General features: G+C 50.4%; 1 protein-coding gene across 1 annotated transcript in view; it reads left to right on the top strand.

The window, feature by feature from the left end:
* The window catches only part of ACVR1 (activin A receptor type 1), a 59,778-nt gene that overhangs the window by 16,278 nt on the left and 23,815 nt on the right, over positions 1–19,685 (top strand). Inside the window, exons 2-4 of the mRNA XM_084289658.1 lie at positions 9,796–9,869; positions 16,276–16,542; positions 17,004–17,221. Coding sequence (XP_084145784.1) covers positions 9,796–9,869; positions 16,276–16,542; positions 17,004–17,221 — 559 coding nt within the window. The remainder of the gene's footprint in view (positions 1–9,795; positions 9,870–16,275; positions 16,543–17,003; positions 17,222–19,685) is intronic.

Below are 19,685 nucleotides of genomic sequence, written 5' to 3'. Positions count from 1 at the left end.
CTGGGGCAGCAGCTGAGGCGGTCTTTGTGCTGGTGCACGTCCCTGGTACGGCTGTGCTGTGCAGCAGGAGGATGGCCCACCGTGCCCGCGGTGTAATCTGATCTCTGTACTTTGTGCTGAAGAGCAGGAGAAAATGGCTCTGGCCTGTCCAAACAGGCAAGGCCAAATTGTGGAACAATATTGCTAAAACGCCGCGCTGGTGTAATATAATCTCTGAAGAATTCTGCTTTCTCATGTAGCAGGGTGTTTCCTCCGTTCTGGCCTGCTAATTACATTCAGCTTTTTGGACTCCAGAAGTAACAGTTAATGAAAGAAGCTGACGAGACAAAGGGCTGCTCAGCGACACGTGCCGGCGGAGCGGTAGGAACTTCTGTTCCCGGGCTGATTGCTCTAAAAATATTTCCTTAATTTGTATTTGGCTTCCTTTGGCTCGCTGATATCTTGGCGTAGTTAAGCTTTAAAGTGTGTGCAGAGCAGCCACCTGACTCTTCCACGTCCCTTAGCCTGCCCTGCCAGCAGCAGCCCATCGCTCCTGCGAAGCTGCCACGCAGTGCATCGGGGCTCGCTGCCCGCAGCCCTGCCCTGCTCCGAGCGGGGCCGTCCCGCTTGGCCCGGCTGTGGGTGCCCTGCTGTCCTGCTGGGTTTTGTGGGACTGGTGGCTTCGTGCGAGTGACCGGCTCAGTTTGCTGGGTCTTGCTGCAGTTATTCTGCCAGAGCAATTACATGGATTAAAAACCCATATATTTTTCAGCTGAATTATGCCAAAATACCCTGAGTTTCATTCTGGTTAGGGTGCTTGGGCGAAGGCTCGTAAGGCGAGTGCTGTGCTGACATTGCAGACGATGTGAAAGCAGTGGTGGAGGTTCAGATTTTCAGGCCGGCCGGCTGGGGCTGTTGGTGTCGGAGGAGGTTCCTTACTGGGGGTGAAACACCGAAATAGATAAGGGGTCACCGAGTGACCACAGCGCGCGAGGGCTCCAGTGCATTCCTTGAATTCCCATACTTGGTGTTTGGCTCTTAAATGATCCAGCCTGATAACATCAGAGGCTGAAAATAAAAGGCATTTGCACCTTTTAAAGTCCCTGCATGTGTGAAAGCAGAACTGGCCCGCAGTGAGACACCGCTTAATACATCTGGAGGATTCAGGCTGCATTTTCTTCTGGCGGGGCTTGCCAGCATGAGAGGTGATCATTAAATGCTGCTCACGTTACAGAATCAGGCCCTGGCTACTACGCTAAAATAAACCAAAACATGGTAACAGCCCAAGACGAGGATGTGTATTTAAAACTTGGGGGTGGGAGGGAGGAGAACAAACAGATCAGACTGCTGTGACTCTGGGGGGAAAGGACTTTCCTCGCTGAGTCCAGAGCTGAAGACTTGTTTTCTGAAATGTTTTATGTTGGCTGAGGTGCTCAGAAAGAAACTTTTGATAGGCAATCTGCTAATGTTAAAAGTTACTAAAAAGACTTTAAAAGTCCTGCTCTTACTTTAACAGTTGTTGGTTTTTATCTGTGCTGCAACTTCACCAAGAAACGAGAATGTTGAAATTATAATGTCATTCTCTGGAAGAGTTAAAAACAAAGTGCAGGTGGGGGCTGTGTGGGAATATTTGGTGTCACAGCAGTGTACACAAACCATGCCACAGCCATGGACTTCTCTAGGGCCAGGGACTTGACACAAGTGCAGTGTTTTAATGCCTGGTTTCAGTCCGGCGTGGTGATGAAGCATTTGACCGTATGGTGAAGCTGCAGTGCAGAGATACTTTTGCTATACCTTACCATGCTGATGTTCTGAAACTCCCAAAGTTGATCAGGGTTCTTCAGGTTTTCGAGAGCAAAATGTCATTTAAAGGGAACCCATTTAGCATAGAACCATAGAATGGCTCGGGTTGGAAGGGACCCCAAAGATGACGGAGTTTCACTGATCAAGTTGCCCAGGGCCTCATCCAACCTGGCCATGAACACCTCCGGGGATGGGGCATGCACAGCCTCTCTGGGCAGCCTGTGCCAGTGCCTCACCACCCATACAGTGAAGAATTTCCTCCTAACCTTTAATCTAAATCTCACCTTTTAGTTTAAAGCCATTCCCCCTTCTGTCATTATCTGACTGAGCAGAAAGCTGCTCTCCGTCTTTTTTGTAAGTCCCCTTTTGCAATGAGGTCACCCCAGAGCCTTCTCACCTGTATGCTGAACAGCCCCAGCTCTCTCAGCCTGTGTAGGAGAGGAGCTCCAGCCCTCTCAGCATCTTTGTGGCCTCTTCTGGCCCCGCTCTCACAGCCCCTTCTGGTGCTGTGTCCCCAGCCCTGGATGCAGGACTCCAGGTGGGGCCCCATGAGGGCAGAGCAGAGGGGCACGATCCCCTCCCTCCCTCCCCTGCTGCCCACCCCTCTGGAGATGCAGCTGAGGACTCGGTTGGTGCCTGGGCTGTGAGCACACGCTGCTGGCTCCTGTCGAGCTTCTCGTCCCCCAGCGCCTTCCCTGCGGGGCTGCTCTCGGAGTTCTGGGCTGTGCTCAGGGCTGGGATTGCCCTGGCCCATGTGCAGCACCCTGAAGTTGGACTTGAACCTCATTAGGATCATGTGGGCCCCTTCTCCAGCCTGTCCCCGGCCCCCCTGGGCGGCTGTTTGTCCCTCCTCAGGTGTTTGCACCTTCCCGGGCTGGGGCCTGGCGGCAGGGCTTTGGTCAGGAGGCAGCTGGGGGGTGAAGGGAAAGTGAAAGTGAACAGGCACGGGGCTTGGGTTCAGCCTAAAAGCAGCACAAAACAAACAGCCCTGGAGTGATGTTGTGAGAGTCCCTTTATTTGGCAGATCGTTATCTTTGGGCAAAGTCTGTCTGTCTTGGAGAGCTGGGGAGCCATCACCGAGAGCTCCCTTTGGTCTCCTTCTCTTGTGGGGACCCGAGAAGCGTTTATCACAGTGACTCCAAACCAGCCCGCGGCTCTGCGATGGAGCTGTCTGCTCCCACCTCGTGCTGGGGTAGGGGGCAGGTCCCTGGCCATGAGCTGTGCTGGGGGAGCACTGCAGTGAGCAGGGCTCGTGGGCAGCAGACCCTGCGGCCTTGCAGTCCGGAGGAAGGGCAGGAGCGTGGTCGGTGGCGGCAGCGAGCCGAGGACAGGGCAGCAGGGCTGGCCTTGGCTCCCCTGCCTTACGCTGGTCCCAGCCGGCTGTGAAACCGTGCCCGGCTCCAACCTGACCTTGATCTGGTGTTGAAGTGCCTGCCCCTTCCGTGCAGATATGAGTTAAGCTTGGTGTTTCTGCCCATATCTCTCGTTTCTGCCACCCATCAAGGCAAACACACCTGGAACGGGCTGCAAGCAGTGTTTGGGAGTGCGTCTGACATGCCCGTGAGCTGCGAAAGTGCATTTCTCCCAAACTCCTTTGTCACATGCTGCACGGATAAAATCTCCATTACAAAGCGTTGCCTGCTGGGTGCAAGCAGCCCAAGACTCCAAGAGGTTGACTTTGAATAAGCTAAAAGCAAGTAGCTGTCAGTGTGCGTGTTTTCAAGGATATGGAAACAGTTTGTACATACAGCTTCTGATCACTCCTCAGCTGAAAATACTTGTTTGGATCTTGTGCACAGCTGTTGTGGATAAATCCAGGGTTTGTGTTCAGGGTGGAGAGAGTTTATAACGTCCCTCAAAGTTGTGTGCTGAGGTCTGACAGCAGATACTGGCTGAGAAAGAACGGTGCTGGTGGGAGAAGCGCTGTGTGGTAGCAAGATCTGAAGGGGGGTGTCTTTCTTGCCTCTTGTGCCCAATGCCAATTAAGCTGCCAGATGTTAATGGAAATGGTTCAATTTGTGTGGGCATTTGGAATGGCCTCACCACAGTGAGCGGTGCCCAAGGTTGTCTGTACTTCTCAATTGTTTAACAGTGAAAATGTCCGTGAAAATTTGCACCACACACTACAGAGTAGCCTTTGTTGTGGTGCTTGCAGAGGGCAGTGCTCCCCTCTGGCAGCAGCCGTGTTCCACATCATGCCTGTGCAGCAATAAAATGCCTGTAGTACAATCAAACATCTTTGTCTAATGCTCAGGGTGCTTAGGGGGCTTTTGAAATACGTGAGAAGCAACAATACCAGGTGTACCCGACGTGCGTGGTCAGTACCTGCCCCATGCCTCAGACGTGGAGGCTTGGCCGTGGGGCAGCGTTCATCCCGAGAGCTTACTGCCCGGCGGGGCAGCGGGCGATGGGTAGGACACGCGTCTGACTTCAGAGGCAGCAGTGATACACGCCGGGACCCTCAGAGCGGTGCAGTACCCGTGGCTGTGATGGCCTGAGTAAGCCTTCCCTGCCGGGCTGCCCCTGGTGCCCACGGCAGGGCTCCTGCCTGAACAGCAGGCCTCCCCGGTGCCTCCCACGGCCCCCACGCAGGGCTGCGATCCCAGCTGCTCCCCAGCGGACCCGTGTGGGGACCCGGCCTGGGCCCTGGGCTCTCTGTGCCCCTTGGGCTGCCCTGCTCGTTCCTGGGCACAGGCTGGCTGTGCCTTCCCCTGCTGCTGGAGCAGTGGGTGTTGGCGTGACCCACCTCCATCAGCCGCTCACCGTGCTGCTGGTGCTGCTCCTGCTTTGTGCTCTTCCCATCCTCTTTCCAAGTGGCAGTGAAAGCTTCCGTGCTTTTAGCCCTCTTTTGCCTAGGTAAGATGTTTTTTCCTCTGAGATAATTTTTTTTTTCCCCCAGACACTGTGACATGTGTTGTCCCAGCACGGGACAAGAAGTTAGCAACAGTTTCTGTAATGGGGATGTCAGCTGAAGGCAGTGGGTGACAGCACAGGCAACAAATGCGTTCTTAGTGCTTATGCCAGCAGGGAGACTGGGCAGGATTTTATTTCTGTAAGTTACTCTCATCTGTGGTTGCATCTTTTTAAAGGAAGGGAGTGGCTGTGCATGGGGATATCCAGAGCTATACCTTGCTAAGAAGGAACTTGTGCTTTTCACTGATGTTTCACGCTGTACGGGCTGTTTGCCTCCTGGGGATTTTATTTGCATTCAGCAGTGTCAGGGCTCGGCTTTGCATAGATGGGGACAGGGGAGCCAGCACCGTGCGTGCCTCACAGCCTGCAGTCTGAGCCCGTTTGAAGCACCTGGCCTCGGGGGTGGCAGGGCAGTCCTTTGTGAAGTCCCTTGAGCTGAAGTGTACCGATGTGTGCCCACTTGCAGGTGGGTGCCAGCTGCAGTTTGGGGCTGGATTTTCATCTTGCTGGATTTTGGCAAAGCAAGAGCACCCAAGTCCGCCAGTCCCTGACACTAGGAGCGCCTTTATGTGCTGCTCTGAGGCAGCTTGCTCGTTCGTGTGGGCTTCAATTCCAACAACCAGATGTGAATTACTGCTTTTCAGCACACATCTTTCCTTCTGAAGGCACGGCTGTTGATGAACTTAGCTTGTGTGTGGCTACTGTGGATGGTAGAATTACAACCCAGCGCTGTGGATGTTTTCTTTTGATAGAAATCTGGCGAGGTACATGCAAAATATGTACAGCCCTTGGGCTCTTGGCCGGCTGCCACCAGGACTGTCAGTGATAGTGTGGGTGCTTCTGATCTCATCAGAGGAGTCTGAACTGCTCTAATCGTTTGTGTTCCCATGTCTGTGTCATATGAAGATGAAATGCAATCTGAAATTTCTTCTCTAATTGGACTTGCTCTCTCGTCTGGCGCGTTCCTCGCTCTATCGGGGCGGTGGTGTCAGTGGCCAAACGCAGTCTCCAGCGGCCCGTGGTGGTGCCTCGTGCCCCAGCTCCTGCGCTGGGCCACGGGGCAGTGTCTGGGGAGGAGACAAGTGGTCCTCTTCGGAAGGAAAGAGGAAGGGGTATGTATTTGCTGCGGAACTGGAAAAGGCACGGGGAGTGGGGTTTTCAGAACAGATCCTTTAAAATTTTGGGACTTGATGAACAGAAACCAAGAATTCTGTCAGCTCTTGAACCTACAAGAATTAGTTGTGCATCTGAACGTTAAACTGGGTATTCTTAATGGCATGTTCTCTGATGTATTCCTGCTTATTTATGCTCCTGAAAAGTCCACTTGATCTTTTCTTAGGAATCCAGGGCTGGCTTTCTAGCCATACCTGCCTGCTCTGCGGCTCGGCTCGCGCTGTGTGCAGTTCTGCAGGTGTGTGGGGATCTGTGAGCTGCTGCCTTAAAAGCGGATCTCTACTGTGACCTGTAGCAAGTTGCAGACTTCCTAATTGCACGATTTTCTAGGGGAAAATGTTGTTTTTTTTCTTCACTGTACATAAACAGGAATTTCCAGACTCTAGTGTCCAGCTCTGCCGTACGGCTTCTGAGATCGGGTGGTAGGAAGCGTGGCCCGGGGTGCAGGGATCACAGGTGCTCATGTTTTCGATGCCATCTAGTGGTTCCTGCAGCTGTGGGAACTCGGCGTAGGGCATGCCAAAGGGCTGCAGACAAATACAGCAAGGTTGGTCTGTCTAGAGAGGAAAATAAATGCTGTGAGTATTCGCTGGTTGCTTCCTAGTTCCTCGTTCTTTGGATCAAATCCCACTCCTCCCTTGAGAAGTTCTCGTGGACTCGTCACCACCTGGTGTTTGAATCAGTGCTGGCGTTGCTATGGAGATTTATTAAAGAATGTGGTGTTCTTTATGTTCAAATTTATTTTCTGTCTCTAAACAAATAGTAAGTGGAAGAGACACGCTTGCTGGTGTTACTTGAGACAGATTTTTGTTCTTATGTGCGTTGAGTGCTTCAAAAACAAGCCTTTTGTTCAGGCCGTGGAGGCAGAGCCTGCAGCTCTCCCCCTGTGCTTGCGGCAGGGACAAGCTGACGGCGCCGGGCGCTGCGTGCGGCCCGTGGGGCTGCCGAGGGAGCATGGGGGGCAGCCCCAGGTCCCCGTCCCCATGCCCACGGCTCCTCAGGCTTATTTGTAAGGGCTGGTGGCACAGGTGCAGCGTGGCGGCGAGGGGCCTGCAGGCCTTTGGCTGTGCCGGGCGGCTCGGCAGGCCTCCGCGGGTGCAGGGTCGGGCCGAGGCTCCTCCGGCTGAGTCACAGCCGCATGTGCTGGCGGCGCGCACTTGTTGTGCAGGAGCGCTGGTGTCCTCCTGGCTGTGCCCCTCTGTGCAGTCATCCGCGGGCTCTGCTGCACGGCAACCTTTCGCAGTGCTTCGGACAAGGGATCAGGAACGACTGCTGTCGTCGTGGCTTTGTGGCCTGTTTCCTTATTTAAGCTATTTGCCAAGGACTGCTTTAAAGTTGTCAGGCTTGCTGCTGAGCTGCTGGCTGCTACAGCCCACGCCGGCTTTGTCCTGGTGCACAGATGCGGGCAGGGGGTGCCGGGGGGCGCGGGGCTGGCTGCGGCACCGTGCCGGTGTTGCTGCTGCTCACCCGCTGAGATGCGGAGCAGTCACTGCGGGTGGGGGGCGGCCGCCTCGCGGGGGTGCAGCATGGGTTTCCCTCCTCCTCCTCCTCCCCCTGGGAAATAAAAGGCCAGGGATTGCGTATGTTTTTGTCTTTTTTTTTTTTGGTCAATCATTTTTGATACAAACTGTTTGAAAAGAAAACAAATACTTGCGAATTTTTCCTGGTCTCGGTGCAGGCTGCTTCCTGTGCTTTCAGTCCCTTCTCTGCAGCCTGCCTCCAGCTCAGTTCTGTGTTTAATCTCATTTCCCAGCAGAGCTCAGCTGAGTCCCTCGCTGTCTCCTCTGCGCCCTGTTCCTGGCAGGCTCCAGGCTGACGTGGCTGGGTGCTGGAGGGCCCGCGGGCGCCGATGGCTGCGGGAGAGGGGCAGTGGGCGAAGCTGCAGCGTGGGTCTCATAGCAGACACAGCGCTGGGGGCAGTGTGAGGGTGCCCCGCCGTGAGGGGACAGAGTGCTGCTTGTCCTGAGCCAGGCGCTGGATGCAGCCACGAGCTGCAGACCTGCAGGACACCAGGGAGCTGCTCGGTGCTGGTGGCAGAGCAGCGTGCTGCTGCTGCTCTTAGCGTGCTTTCTCAGCTCCTTTGTCTCTGGCGCTGCCTCTGCCTCACGTCCCGCTGCCAGGCCCCCTCCTGCAGGGCCCTGTGGGGCAGCATTGGTGGAATCAAAGCGTCCTGCCTCTGCTGTCTGAGCCATCGGCGTGTTGAAAGAAAGAGGGCACGTCTCCCGAGCCACCTCTGCCTGGGCTTGCAGCAAGTCCTCTGGGTGCAGCGCTGAGGAAACTGCTTATGTGAGGTGTGCGGGGGGCCTGACGTTGCTGCTGCCCTGTGCTGAGCTGACGCAGGGCACCGAGCACCTAGCTGCTGGCTGGGGCAGCTCCCTTCCTTCCAACCCCCTGCTGCTCGCGTGCTCAGCGATCACGCTGCACAGGACTTTATTTTACTCAGCGGGACTGCTGAAGGCCAGTACCATGCAGTGATGTGTATTCCGAGCGCGTTGGCCACGCATCAGGAGCGAGGAAGGCGGTGTTACCTGGGGAGTGGGTGCTACAAGTGAGAGTTTAGATTCACCAGAGGTGAAGCGGTGAGCGTTGCTTGATCCTTCTGTTGTGCAGAGAACCTCCGTAAGAACTAAAGCTCCGTGCACTCAGGTTCATAAATTCTTGACAGCCTTAACTGATGATGAAGCAATTACCGAAATCTTTCCCTTATTCCACAAAACAAATCCATGTCAGGAAATAAATCCAGAAGTAAATGGCCTGGCTTTAGTCACCAAGCACTTAGGCAGCCTGCTAATGATTTGAAAAGGCAACAACAGAAGATAGCTGAGAGAAAAATGGCAAATCAATTTGTTTCTTCAATTTTCATCTGCTTAATTAGAACTAATCTGAGTAACTGAACGTAAATGGTGTTTGTAAGAGGAGCAGCGGTGACTCGGAGCCTTGCTCACTGCTGGGAGCGCGGTGCTGCCCGCTGCGGTGGCAGGCCTGCCGCACGCCGGAGCGCGGGGCTGGAGGGACTCGGGGTTGTCGGCTCTGCTTGCTGGATTCAGCCCCAACAAAGGCTGATTGTAGCTAATCTCTGTGCCTTTGCAGTGGGGATCGTTTCAGTGGAGAACTTAAGAGACAGAAGAGTTTCCTTTCAGTAGCTTGTTAAATAATTCGTACTTCAAAGTGAAAAGAGGAGCTTTCATTTTCTTGTAAAGACCAAGTATCCTGGAAAAGATTTGAAGTATGCGAGAGAATCCACTCCTTTATTTGCTTTTTTAGATGGAGCATGTGCCTTTGCTGGTATGCTGGAAACACTCTGAGTTTTCAGAAAGGAGGTAGTTACCGATCCTCAATAGCAGAGAAATGAAGTTGGGCCATTGAGGGGAGAGCCCTTGGAAAAGAGGCACAAAACTGGACGCTTCCAAGAGTGGTCTCTCCCTTACAGACAGCTTGCTTTTTCTTGCCATCTAGCACTGGTTTCTGCTGGTTAAAGAAAGTTATTCAGAGCCGTCTGGCTCAGATCTTTTCTGTTTTCTCTCAAAGCCCAAACAATACAGTTTTACAGGACTTCCTTTTAAGTTCACAGTAATTTAACTCTTATTTAACCTGGTTGGAAGAGCCTGTCTTCTACTGTACGTGCCTGCTTGGCTCTTAAGGGTTCACGCCTTTGTTAGCACACCTCTAAATATGCACTGTAGCTGCAAATGATATTTGACTCTTAAAAAACAAAACAAAAAAACAATCACATTTAAGAAATTGCAGTAAATTACAAGGTTCGTAGATGAAGGAAATAACTCCTTTATGAAACAGGAGCAAGCTTGGTTGTTCTGAGTGCTGTATAAGGAATTGATGAGACATTGAGAAACACTGGCCTTGGGGTGGGTACATCCTGAGACGACAGTGAAAGTGTGCACAGCTCTCAAGTCTCTTCTCTTTCCGCAGGCCTGCGATGATAGATGGAGTTATGATCCTTCCTGTGCTGCTGCTGCTGGCGCTTCCCCCCCGCAGCGTGCAAGGTGAGTGCCGTGGCGGCGGTGCAGCAGCTGCTGCTGCTGGAGCTGTGTTTGCTTCTGCATTTGGGGTTGCTTCAGAGGATATTTGTTGCCTGTTTACGTATAAAGTCTGTAGTATGTACGGCTGCCACAGGTCTTAGCAGGGCCTGGGGAGTGGAAGGGGGAACTTGAATGGCAAACTTGCTGTGTGTAAGGAGCAGCCCTTTGCAGCGTGTGGGCCCAGGTGCACTTGCATTCTTAAAGCTGGGTTGTTAAAGCTCGAGGAAGATTCTCGTGTTTGGAGCATTTAGTAACGTATTTGATAACTTTTCCATGACAGCTTTTGTGAAGTCTTTGGAAATGCAGAGGGGCTGGTTATGCGTTGGTATTCAGCTGTGTGCTTGGGAAGGCTTTAAGACATGCTGTGCATTTGAGATTTCCTTCAGCAACACGGGAGAAGGGTATTCCTGCTGCCATGGAGAGGTGGTGATGGTTCATCCCAAGGTCTTCTGGAAGTTGTGTGAGATGGCTGCTTCCAAACAGCCTTTTTTCAGTATTGAGCAAACATTTTCTGCAGATGGTTCTTTCTCGGTTGTAAATGCATTTCAAGTGGCTTGTGACGTGAGTCTAGTGTTTGTGGCGTATTGATCACAGCACTGCAGAATGCTTTGGGTTGGAAAGTGCATTAAAGTCCATCTGAACCCACCCCCTGCCATGGGCAGGGACACCTTCCCACACTGGGTTGCTCAAAGCCCCAGCCTGGCCTGGAAGTGTTTATTTACAGGGATGGGGCAAACGGTGTTCTTCTTTATTTACCTTGTCAAACCTCTTTCTGAAATACTCTGCTGAAATGTTTGCTTTCGAATGTTGATGCAAAGAACAGAAGGCAGAGCATATTAAGTGGAATTGTTAGAAGGGATGGTGAAAGGTGAAAATAGGCATGCAGAGGTTTGGTGTTTGGTTTCAGTTATGCCTATGAAGACAATTTAAACAGAGAGGAACACTGGACAGGTGTTAGTGGAAAACAAATCGAACTGCTAATTTTGGAATTCCTGGTGAGCTTCACTTGTAGAGCGTGCATAATGTGTAGTGCAACCTATAGGACAAAAAAAGCAAACCACCTTCCAAAGCTACCCTACAGGTGTTAAAATCTTCGTTGTTTGATCTGACATCTGTGTTTAAAAAACAAAAGGAAGTAGGTTTTAGAGCTGAAAACTGTCCTGTTGTGTTGAAAAGATGCAAGCAGGTGATCAGCAAGAGAAGAGTTACTAAATCCAAGCCGAGACATTCCTTCGCTGTTCCTTCTTTCCTGGCAATGCCTGTGATCCTAAAACCGGAGGTGTAGGATTGTGCCTACGCTGGGAGCAGAGGCAGAGCTGGGCCAGATGTGCTGCTGGACGGGGCTGTGGAAAGTGTAGGGCGGGGGCAGGAGATGTGCAGGGAGGAGGTGTGCAGGGAGGAGGTGTGCGGGTGCTGTCATCCCATGGCCAGCTGGATGGATGTCTGTGGGGCATGGCCCGTGCCGTGGTGTGAGGCTGCAGTGCTGAGGGACCCTGCTGCAGGAACCATGGGCCTGGGCCTGTGCTTCTCCGTGGTGTGACAGTCTTGCTTTCCTTTCTCTTGCTTTATTCTGTCCCTTCCCACCCCCCCCATACTTCCCGTGGTGAATTTTCTCTGAGCAATTACTCGCCTGGTGCATTTCATTACTATTGCTGCTCCCCTCTTCGTGTGTGCTGGCAGGAATGCCGTTTGATTTCCTTTGGAAGCAGTCTGCTACTGCCAGGCTGGTTGTACAGCAGCATCTGGGGAGGCAGAAATACCTAGGGAACCCCTCGGCAAACTTTCATTGATGCTTTTTCATCTAGGTTTTGCCAGGTTGGTGAGGAAGGCTCGTCACAGCAGTGCAGGAGCACACTGCTCTGTTTGTTAAAGGCCTTTCAGTGCCGCTTGGTGTTTGAGCCCCAGAGCACAGCCTGGTTGTGGTGTTCTGCAGCAGGAGGGGGATGGATGGACGTGGATCCTCTGCTGCCCGCTCCCAGGCATGGCTGTGCACCAGGCACCGTGTGCTTTCCTGAAATTGGTCAGAGATGGTTGTTTTGGTGGAGAACAGTTCCTTTGTCTTCCCTTTATTATATGCTCCAAATAATTAAGTTTCAAAGCCTCCTCATTGTTTTTCTTAATCTGTTCTTTCACAGTTCCGTTCTTTTCACTAGAGTTGGGCTTGACTGTTGTTTTACCCTTTTTCCATGAGCAAAACCGTCTGGGCATATCTTCAGGCAGCAGTTGGGTGCTGATGCTCGACTATTCCTGCATTGCTAGCAGGCTTCAGACGGTGGAAATAAATATGATTTTAAAAAAAAAAAAAAAAGCAAAACTGGGTAGAATTCCAAATGCAGAAATGTCTTTTCCCTACTTGATTGTCCAGAAAATAATTTGAAAATAAAATTTTATTGTGTCTCTAACTTCTGTGTCACTTGGTTAGCCCTGTAAAGTAGGGAAATAAGCTTTTTTTCATTTCCCAGCAAACTAAGCCACTACTAGAGTGCAGTACTTGCTATATAATGTAATGCCTATACTTAATGTCATACACAGGGAAGCATAAAGGCAAGTTAACAATCAAAAAACAACTTGTCTAATGTACAGCTGAATGGACTCAAGTCCATTTTTCCGTGTCTGCTTTCCTTCATCTGCAATTCATTAAGGGATGAAGCCCTAGCAGATCCCACCTCTACCCCTAATCCTAGTCATTTAAAAAGGAAAATAATACAGCTGCTTTTGGACACTTTGACCTTTGAGTATGAAGCCTCTTTCACCCTCCTAGAGCTGTCAGCAGCTCCGCAACTTGGCGTAGGCTTTGCTTGGAAGCCATCCCCTTTGGAAGGAGTGATCCCCGGTGCCTGAGATGCATGATGCAAATGCCCGGGGTCCTTCTCGTAAGGGTGCATGGCCATTCAGTCAGGTCTCAGCTGGCCTGGCTGCCTCACAGTCACGTACCTCCCTCAGTTCTTGGCCGCCTGGCTTTATTTTCCAGCCACATACAGGAGTGTGTGCAGGTTCTCCCTCCAAACGCTTGCCTGACTGCTCTCTAAATGTTGATGCACGTACTGCTGTTGCACCAGGTCTGTCTGCAGGCTGAGATTTTGCAAGGATATGCAATGGTGCCGTGCTGCTGGAAGGAAATGATTTGGTACAGTTAAAGCCGTTCTTCAATATGTAACATTGAGGCTGTCTTCAGAAAGAAAAATGACTCTTACTAAGGTGCATGTTTTGACTTTTTGTATGGTTTTTATTAGCTCGTTACTTGCTGACCATCTCACAGAGCTAATGTAGCGTTTATTTCAAATTACAGTTAACTGAAATCAGAAAAACTTTAAGGAACTGTTGCTTCAGTAAGAAGAGGTGGCCTAGTGCCTATTGACCTCACTGGGTGGTTAGAACACGAAGCATCCTGCTACATGTGAAGAGATCAGCTCAGAACAGCCTGTGTTACCAGAAACATTTTATAGCGTGTTTCTCTTCGGAGAGTAGAACTTGATGTTCAGTTACCGACATGTTTACAGTCCAGGAGTTGGATACAACATAGGAAATAAAGCTGCCCAGATTAGTAACTGTTCTTGTGCAACAAAACTCACCTAGAAGTAACCACCCCTCATCTTTGTTTCCTTCCATATGTACATTTCCATGGTTAACCCAGTCCTCAAAATCTCCTGATTTGGTGTCATGTGGATCCAGACTGGACAGGCTGGGCTGTGCCTGCACACACGAGCACGGTGCAGCATGGCACGTTCTGTGCAGTCACGGAAAGGACCTCTTTAAAGAGGGCTAAACATCGTAATCAGTGAAATGGAATTGCCAATGTGGAGTGCCTTGTGGTGCTTAAATACCTAGATTAGAGTCAGCACTCTAACTGTTGACTTTTGCAAAGTGAGTAAGCAAACAGAATAGAGGAACTTCAGCTGCAGCCCTTCCACAGCGATGAGCTGTGTGTGGAACTTACTCCAATATGAAGCTCTGTGTGCAGCTCATGTCAATCTGCGTGGCAAGTCAGATTTCTAGGTGTGTGCAATAGACATGGACCGACAGCGCAGCAGTGCGACTGCGTTCCCAAACAGACAGACACACAGCATGCGGTCAGGTAGTGGAGGTGTGTCTGGGCTTGGCTCCCTGCCCATGTGTGCTGCCTGCTGCTCGCTGCCCTGACAGCCGCCGTGCCGGAGCTGCTGTGCAGCAGGAGTGCTCCGATCACCGGGTGCCCGTGGGGCTGGAGGTTTCAGCCATCGCCTGGCTTGCAGCTGGCCCGTGGCGTTTGCTGGTTGTACCTGTCCCACGGAGCTGCCAGCACGGCTAGGAGAGCTGCGGGGAGGCAGCATCCAGCACAACTGCCTGTGCTGTGGGTTACTGTCCGCCAGCAGAGCTGGGCTTTGTAAGCACGGCTGTGTTCGCTGTGTGGAAATACTGCTGGAACAAGCAACGTGCTGGAGTTGGCTCTGTGCACACGGAGGGTGTCTGTGCAGCAGGGTGTGCGGCTGGGAAGCGTGCTCGGAGGCAGTGCCTGTCTGAGGGATGGCGGGCTGCTCTGCGTGGGCAGGCGAGCTGGATGGTGTGGCTGCTGCTTGGCACATTTTGGGGTCCCAGAGCTGCTCCGAAGGGCAGCGTGTGAGGGGAGGCAGCTTTCTGCCAGAGCTCTTCCTCTGCTTTCTATGAGTTTCCTTCAGTCTTGAGGCATCTTTGCAGCAGGAGCCGGCTGTGAGCAGAGGGGGACGTGGGGTGAGGGCGGGTGGGGGCGCGCTGCGGGGCCGCTGCCTCGGCCTGCGGGCTGGGGACATGGAGGTGTCCCGCTCACTGGGAGGCGCTGAAACCATCGCTACAGAGGGCCAGATGGAGATCCTTACAGATCAGGAGATCCTTACAGATCAGCAGATCCTGGCTGTGCCCCCGGAGAAAATCCCTCAGGCCTCTGGCTGTGAACGCCGTGGGTGATTCCAGCCGGATGAGCTGCGATTAAGGGCTGGGGCTTTGCACCACCGGCTGTGTCGCTGCTGGGGCGGGGAAGGGACAGGACATGGATTGTGGCAATCTGCCTGACGCCTTTTTTTTTTTTTTTTTTTTTTTTTTAAGTCCCACAAAATTAGCAAGTTATTAGTCAGGACGTTTAAGTCTGGGGTTTTGTGTACCAGTACTTGAGATCAGCGTGACAGGTGCTGCCTGATTCCAGAACACGTTCCCCCATTTAGCTTTTGTTAGTGGCTCCAAAATAGCAAATTGCATCTGTGTACTTGTGTGTTGTGGGAGGAGGGGAGGAAAATAAACGGAGTTACGTTCCCGGTGGGCAGGCTCTAATGATGGGTTTGAAAAAGTCACACACGTGGGGGTACGGTGCTGCTATTTCAGGAGCACCCACCGGGTTGTGGTTGGAAACTGTGATAGACCTGAGGAAGGTGAGTTAGGCTGCTGTGTGTGCACGGGGGGTGTGTGGTGCAGCAGCCCTGTGCCTGTACCCTGATGGGCATCAGCATTTTCCGGGGTGCTGGAGAGCTGTCAGGGCTTTTCGCTCACTAGCGGAGAGGCGTGCTGTGCTCTCCTTCAGTCAAACACCGAGGTGACCGGGTGTTTTGGGCAGTGTTAAAGCCACGTGCTGCTCCTGAGAGCAGCCGTGTGTGCAGCCCTGCCCAGGGGCACTGCTTTTTCTTTTTACAGCTGGGGGTCTCTGGACATTTTGCTGATGATACGTGGAGGAAAAGTCTCCAACTTTATACTCCTTTTTTCTCGAAAGCTCTTCCACTTTCGTAGCATTCAGAGTTGGAAGGGATGCAGCGTGCTTGCTGATAGTTTGTACTGCTTTTGTTTGCTTTTTATGGCCATGGTTACTCAGGTTTGCAAGCTGCTTCTCAAAGGCTTGTCTTCTTGGGGAAGTTGTTCCAAATTTACTGTTCAGGCGAGCTAATTAAGCCCACCAAGCCCTGTGTCGCCGTGTCTACTGGGAATTTAAATGGCCTTAATTTGGTTTAGTTACTCATTTCCAGAACACTTGAGAAAAAACATTTTCATATCGAAATACAATGTGGTTTGGCAAATCTGCTTTAAATTTGCGCTGTTAGTTTTTCTCCCTGTGGATGACCCTCCTGTACTGGCTACCCCAAGTCATGTGCACATGTGTGAGGCAACGTTAAATGTCACTGACCTCTGGAAATGTGAATGCTTGGAGTGGGACAGATAAGACTGGTATTTCTTTGGTGCAAGCTCATACTTTTGTCTTGCTGAAACCGATAAATCAGTATCGTTAGCTCCTACTTGGCGGTTCTTCAGCACTAATTGGAAGTGATATTTCTTCCCTTAAACAGAAGATTTTATTGTCAGATGACTGCTATCGCTAAATATGTGAAACTAAAAGAGTGTGATGGTGTTTCTTTCTCAACTCTCCCTTTTACAGACGATGAGCTGAAGCTGAATATGGTCCACTACGAGTGTGTGTGTGAGGGCATGTCCTGTGGGAACGGAGATCGTTGCCAAGGCCAGCAATGTTTTGCTTCTCTAAGCATTAATGACGGTGCTAAGGTTTACCAGAAAGGCTGCTTCCAAGTCTACGAACAAGGGAAAATGACGTGCAAAACACCACCATCTCCCGACCAAGCTGTTGAGTGCTGCCAAGGATACCTGTGCAATATGAATATCACTGCACAGTTGCCTTCTTCTAAAGGTGAGAGGTTAATTTATGTAATGAATTTTGAGAAAGAAAAGTGGTTCAACTTTGATCTGATGTAATGGGAGTGAGATGGCTTCTGTGCTAGTGAAAATCAGGCTTTAAACTGCACAGTGAGTCTCTTCCTACTTCTGTTCTCCATCTTGGAGCCTGCTGGCAGACATCTGATGTCCGTAGGTTGAGTGCTGAGTGAATGGTGGGTTGGAGTGCGGGGCTGAGCTGTGGTCGCCAATTCCCTTTCACGTGTGGGATTTGGTCTGAAGGGGCCGGGGTATTTCTGGCAGTTGTGCGAGGAGTCACTGCAGTAGAACTACAGAACAGAACTTCGGCTGTGTTAGGACCAACCTCTCTTCCAGTCTGGGTGGTTACCAAGTTAAATGTTTTCAGTACTCCTGGTTGTAAAAAGACATTCTCTGGGAATTCTCCAACTTTTTTTTGTTTGTTCTTTCCTTTCCAAGGGCAAACACTTCAAGGAGAAGCTGCAGGTTACAGCATGGAAACACTAATTATTGTTATACTGGCTCCTGTGATAGTGCTGATATTTTTTTCTGCGGTAGCTGTGCTGATCATCCGGAGAATACAGAAAAGCCATATGGAGAGGCTAAATTCTAGAGATGCAGAGTATGGCACAATTGAGGGACTCATTGCATCAAACGTTGGGGACAGTACATTGGCAGTAAGTAATCTTTATGCATGGTAAAAATATGACCTCTCTTTGCTTTACTCGCTTCCAAACCCCCTCGTCTATCCCCTCAAGGATAGATGAGAAATTCTCTCCCCTTCATTTTTCTCAGAGAAAATCTTTAGACCCTCTTCAAGTGTTAAGAGTTTTGGAAGTATTTCCCATGATGGTGCTTCTACTCCATAACATACCTTCACTGAAGAGTTGAAAAGTGGCTAAAGGAGGGAAAAAAAAGTCCAAAACAAATGCTTTTAACAGTATGCTGCTATATACATTGGATGGCTATTTTCTTTGTGTTTTGGACTGTAATTCTCTTAGTGGGAGAAAGAAGGTTATTCCTTACTTAATAAACTCCATGTTCAATGTCTGTGTCTTTGCTAGGAAGTGTTGGTTACCACCAGGTAGGGGAGCAGTTTTGACTGTGCTCAGAAACCTACTACAGAAAACTGCTGCACCTACTCACACTGAAGTTGACAACTGCTTTGCAGACCCAACTGTGGGCATTTCTAAAAAGGGAGATAGATCTATGGGACCACTAAAAAAATCTATTCTGGGGAGCTGGAAACTTTCTGGTATTTCTGTTTTTGGGGCAGAGATGTTTCTAGAAAATACTGCTGTGAATAAGAGCTAGAAGAACTGCTTTTGTCGCAGGACAGTACATCCTGACAAATACATCTGAGGGGGTCAGTAAGGGATACCACTGGAGCAGGTAAAATTTCCTCCTTTTTTGAGGAAGAGTAAGTTAAAACGGATAGTAGTCAGACTCCCAGTCATCTGGGTGACCCCAGTGTGCATTTTGGAAATAGTCTGTGTAGGGAGAAAGTAAACCAGCGTTTCATCAAGGATGGACCTGGTTCTCCTGAAAGGGGGTAGTGTGGAGAGAAGCGTTGCAGAAGATGGGTAGGAATTGGTTTTCCACCTTCCGCAGTATAATGGTGGGGGGAGACATCAAAATTAGCAAGGATAAATATGTAGAAGGTGGTGTGACAAAGTGGTAATTGGCAAGGAGTTCCATGGGAACAAAAATTTTTCTGGAATGCTGCAGGTCTGTATACATTAAAAGAAATAGGATGAGGAGACTGTGTATTGCTGATCCCATAAAACAGAAAACTAACCACCAAAAGAAGCCCCCAAAAATCCAGTAGGGAGGTCCCATCTCTGATACTAATGTGCTTGGAGGCTGGAAGGGCATTAGAGGAAAGTGTCTCACACGTGTTATAGTGCTCCCACACTTGCTTCTAATTCACTCTGCTTACAGTAGCCTAACGCTCCAATACCCCAAAGTCCCCGTATACGCCTCCATATGGAGAGGGACTCCATCAGGGAGTGTGCTGATAGGACAAGGGGTAACGGCTTTAAACTACAAGAGGGTAGGTTTAGATGAGATCTTAGGAAGCAATTCTTTACTCAGGGTGATTATGCACTGGCACAGGCTGCCTGGAGGAGCTGAGGCTGTCCCAGCCCTGATGGTGCCCGAGGCCAGGCTGGATGGGACTTGGGCAGCCTGGGCTGCTGGGAGGTCTGTGCCCATGGCAGGGGGTGGCACTGAGCGGGCTTTGAAGTCCCTTCCAGCCCAAACCAATCTGTGATGTTATGATGTATCTAACCCAATTCACTCCGTGACTAGTACTGTAATAAAGGACGTTGCTTTGGGGTATGATCAGAGATAAGATACTGGTCTGTAGGGACCTCACAGTGGCCACCCTGATAACTGCAGGATCCAGTGTGCTGTAAACTGCAGCAGCTTCATGCTGCGGCCCTGCTGTTCTGCTTCAGCTTGGCCATATATCAGCTATACTTGGCAATTTTTTAAATGTCTTTGGCTCTCTTTATTTAGCCCCAAAGGCTTGATTCTCTGTTTTAAAACAGTCAGTTTTGATGTGTTCACCACAAACCAGGCATGTGTACAACTGGTTCTGTCTTTAAGCACTGACTTCCAGCTTTTAGTGGCTCTCTTATCAGTGCTAGCCCATTTCCATCCATTTGCAGACCTTTCACACTTTGTCATTTAATGTTCCTTGAAAACAGTGATTAAAGCCTGGGAAGAATAAATCAAATTCCTTTCAAAAGAAACAGAACAACTTACAGTTAGCAACTTTTTCTGTTTAATGGAGCAGTTCTGTTCACAGCTATCAAACCCTTGTAGCTTTATGATTGTAGTGTCACTGCTGTGCCTCTTGGGTGTTGATGTGTTTAAAAAAATAAAAAAATGATAGTTTCTTGTCTGTAAACGTTCATCTAAACATCATCTAAGCCTTTGGTCAAGATTTTTCTTCTCCGTTGTGTGCTTTAAATCTCTAGTTTTGTTACACATCAGGTTTGTTTACACGTAGGATTAGTCTCTGTAGCCCAATGAATACAGCCCTAAGCTTCCTAATGCAGAATGTGAAGAGCGGGGGCCTCCTGAAATCTTGTTTTTACAGTCATTGTTGTAGATAAGTTTTTGCCTGATACAAGC

The sequence above is a fragment of the Netta rufina genome (assembly GCF_964035555.1).
Source record: "Netta rufina genome assembly, chromosome: 6".
NCBI lineage: Eukaryota > Metazoa > Chordata > Aves > Anseriformes > Anatidae > Netta > Netta rufina.
The sequence above is the reverse complement of the archived record's forward strand: the minus strand, read 5'-3'. Positions and strand labels throughout refer to the sequence as shown.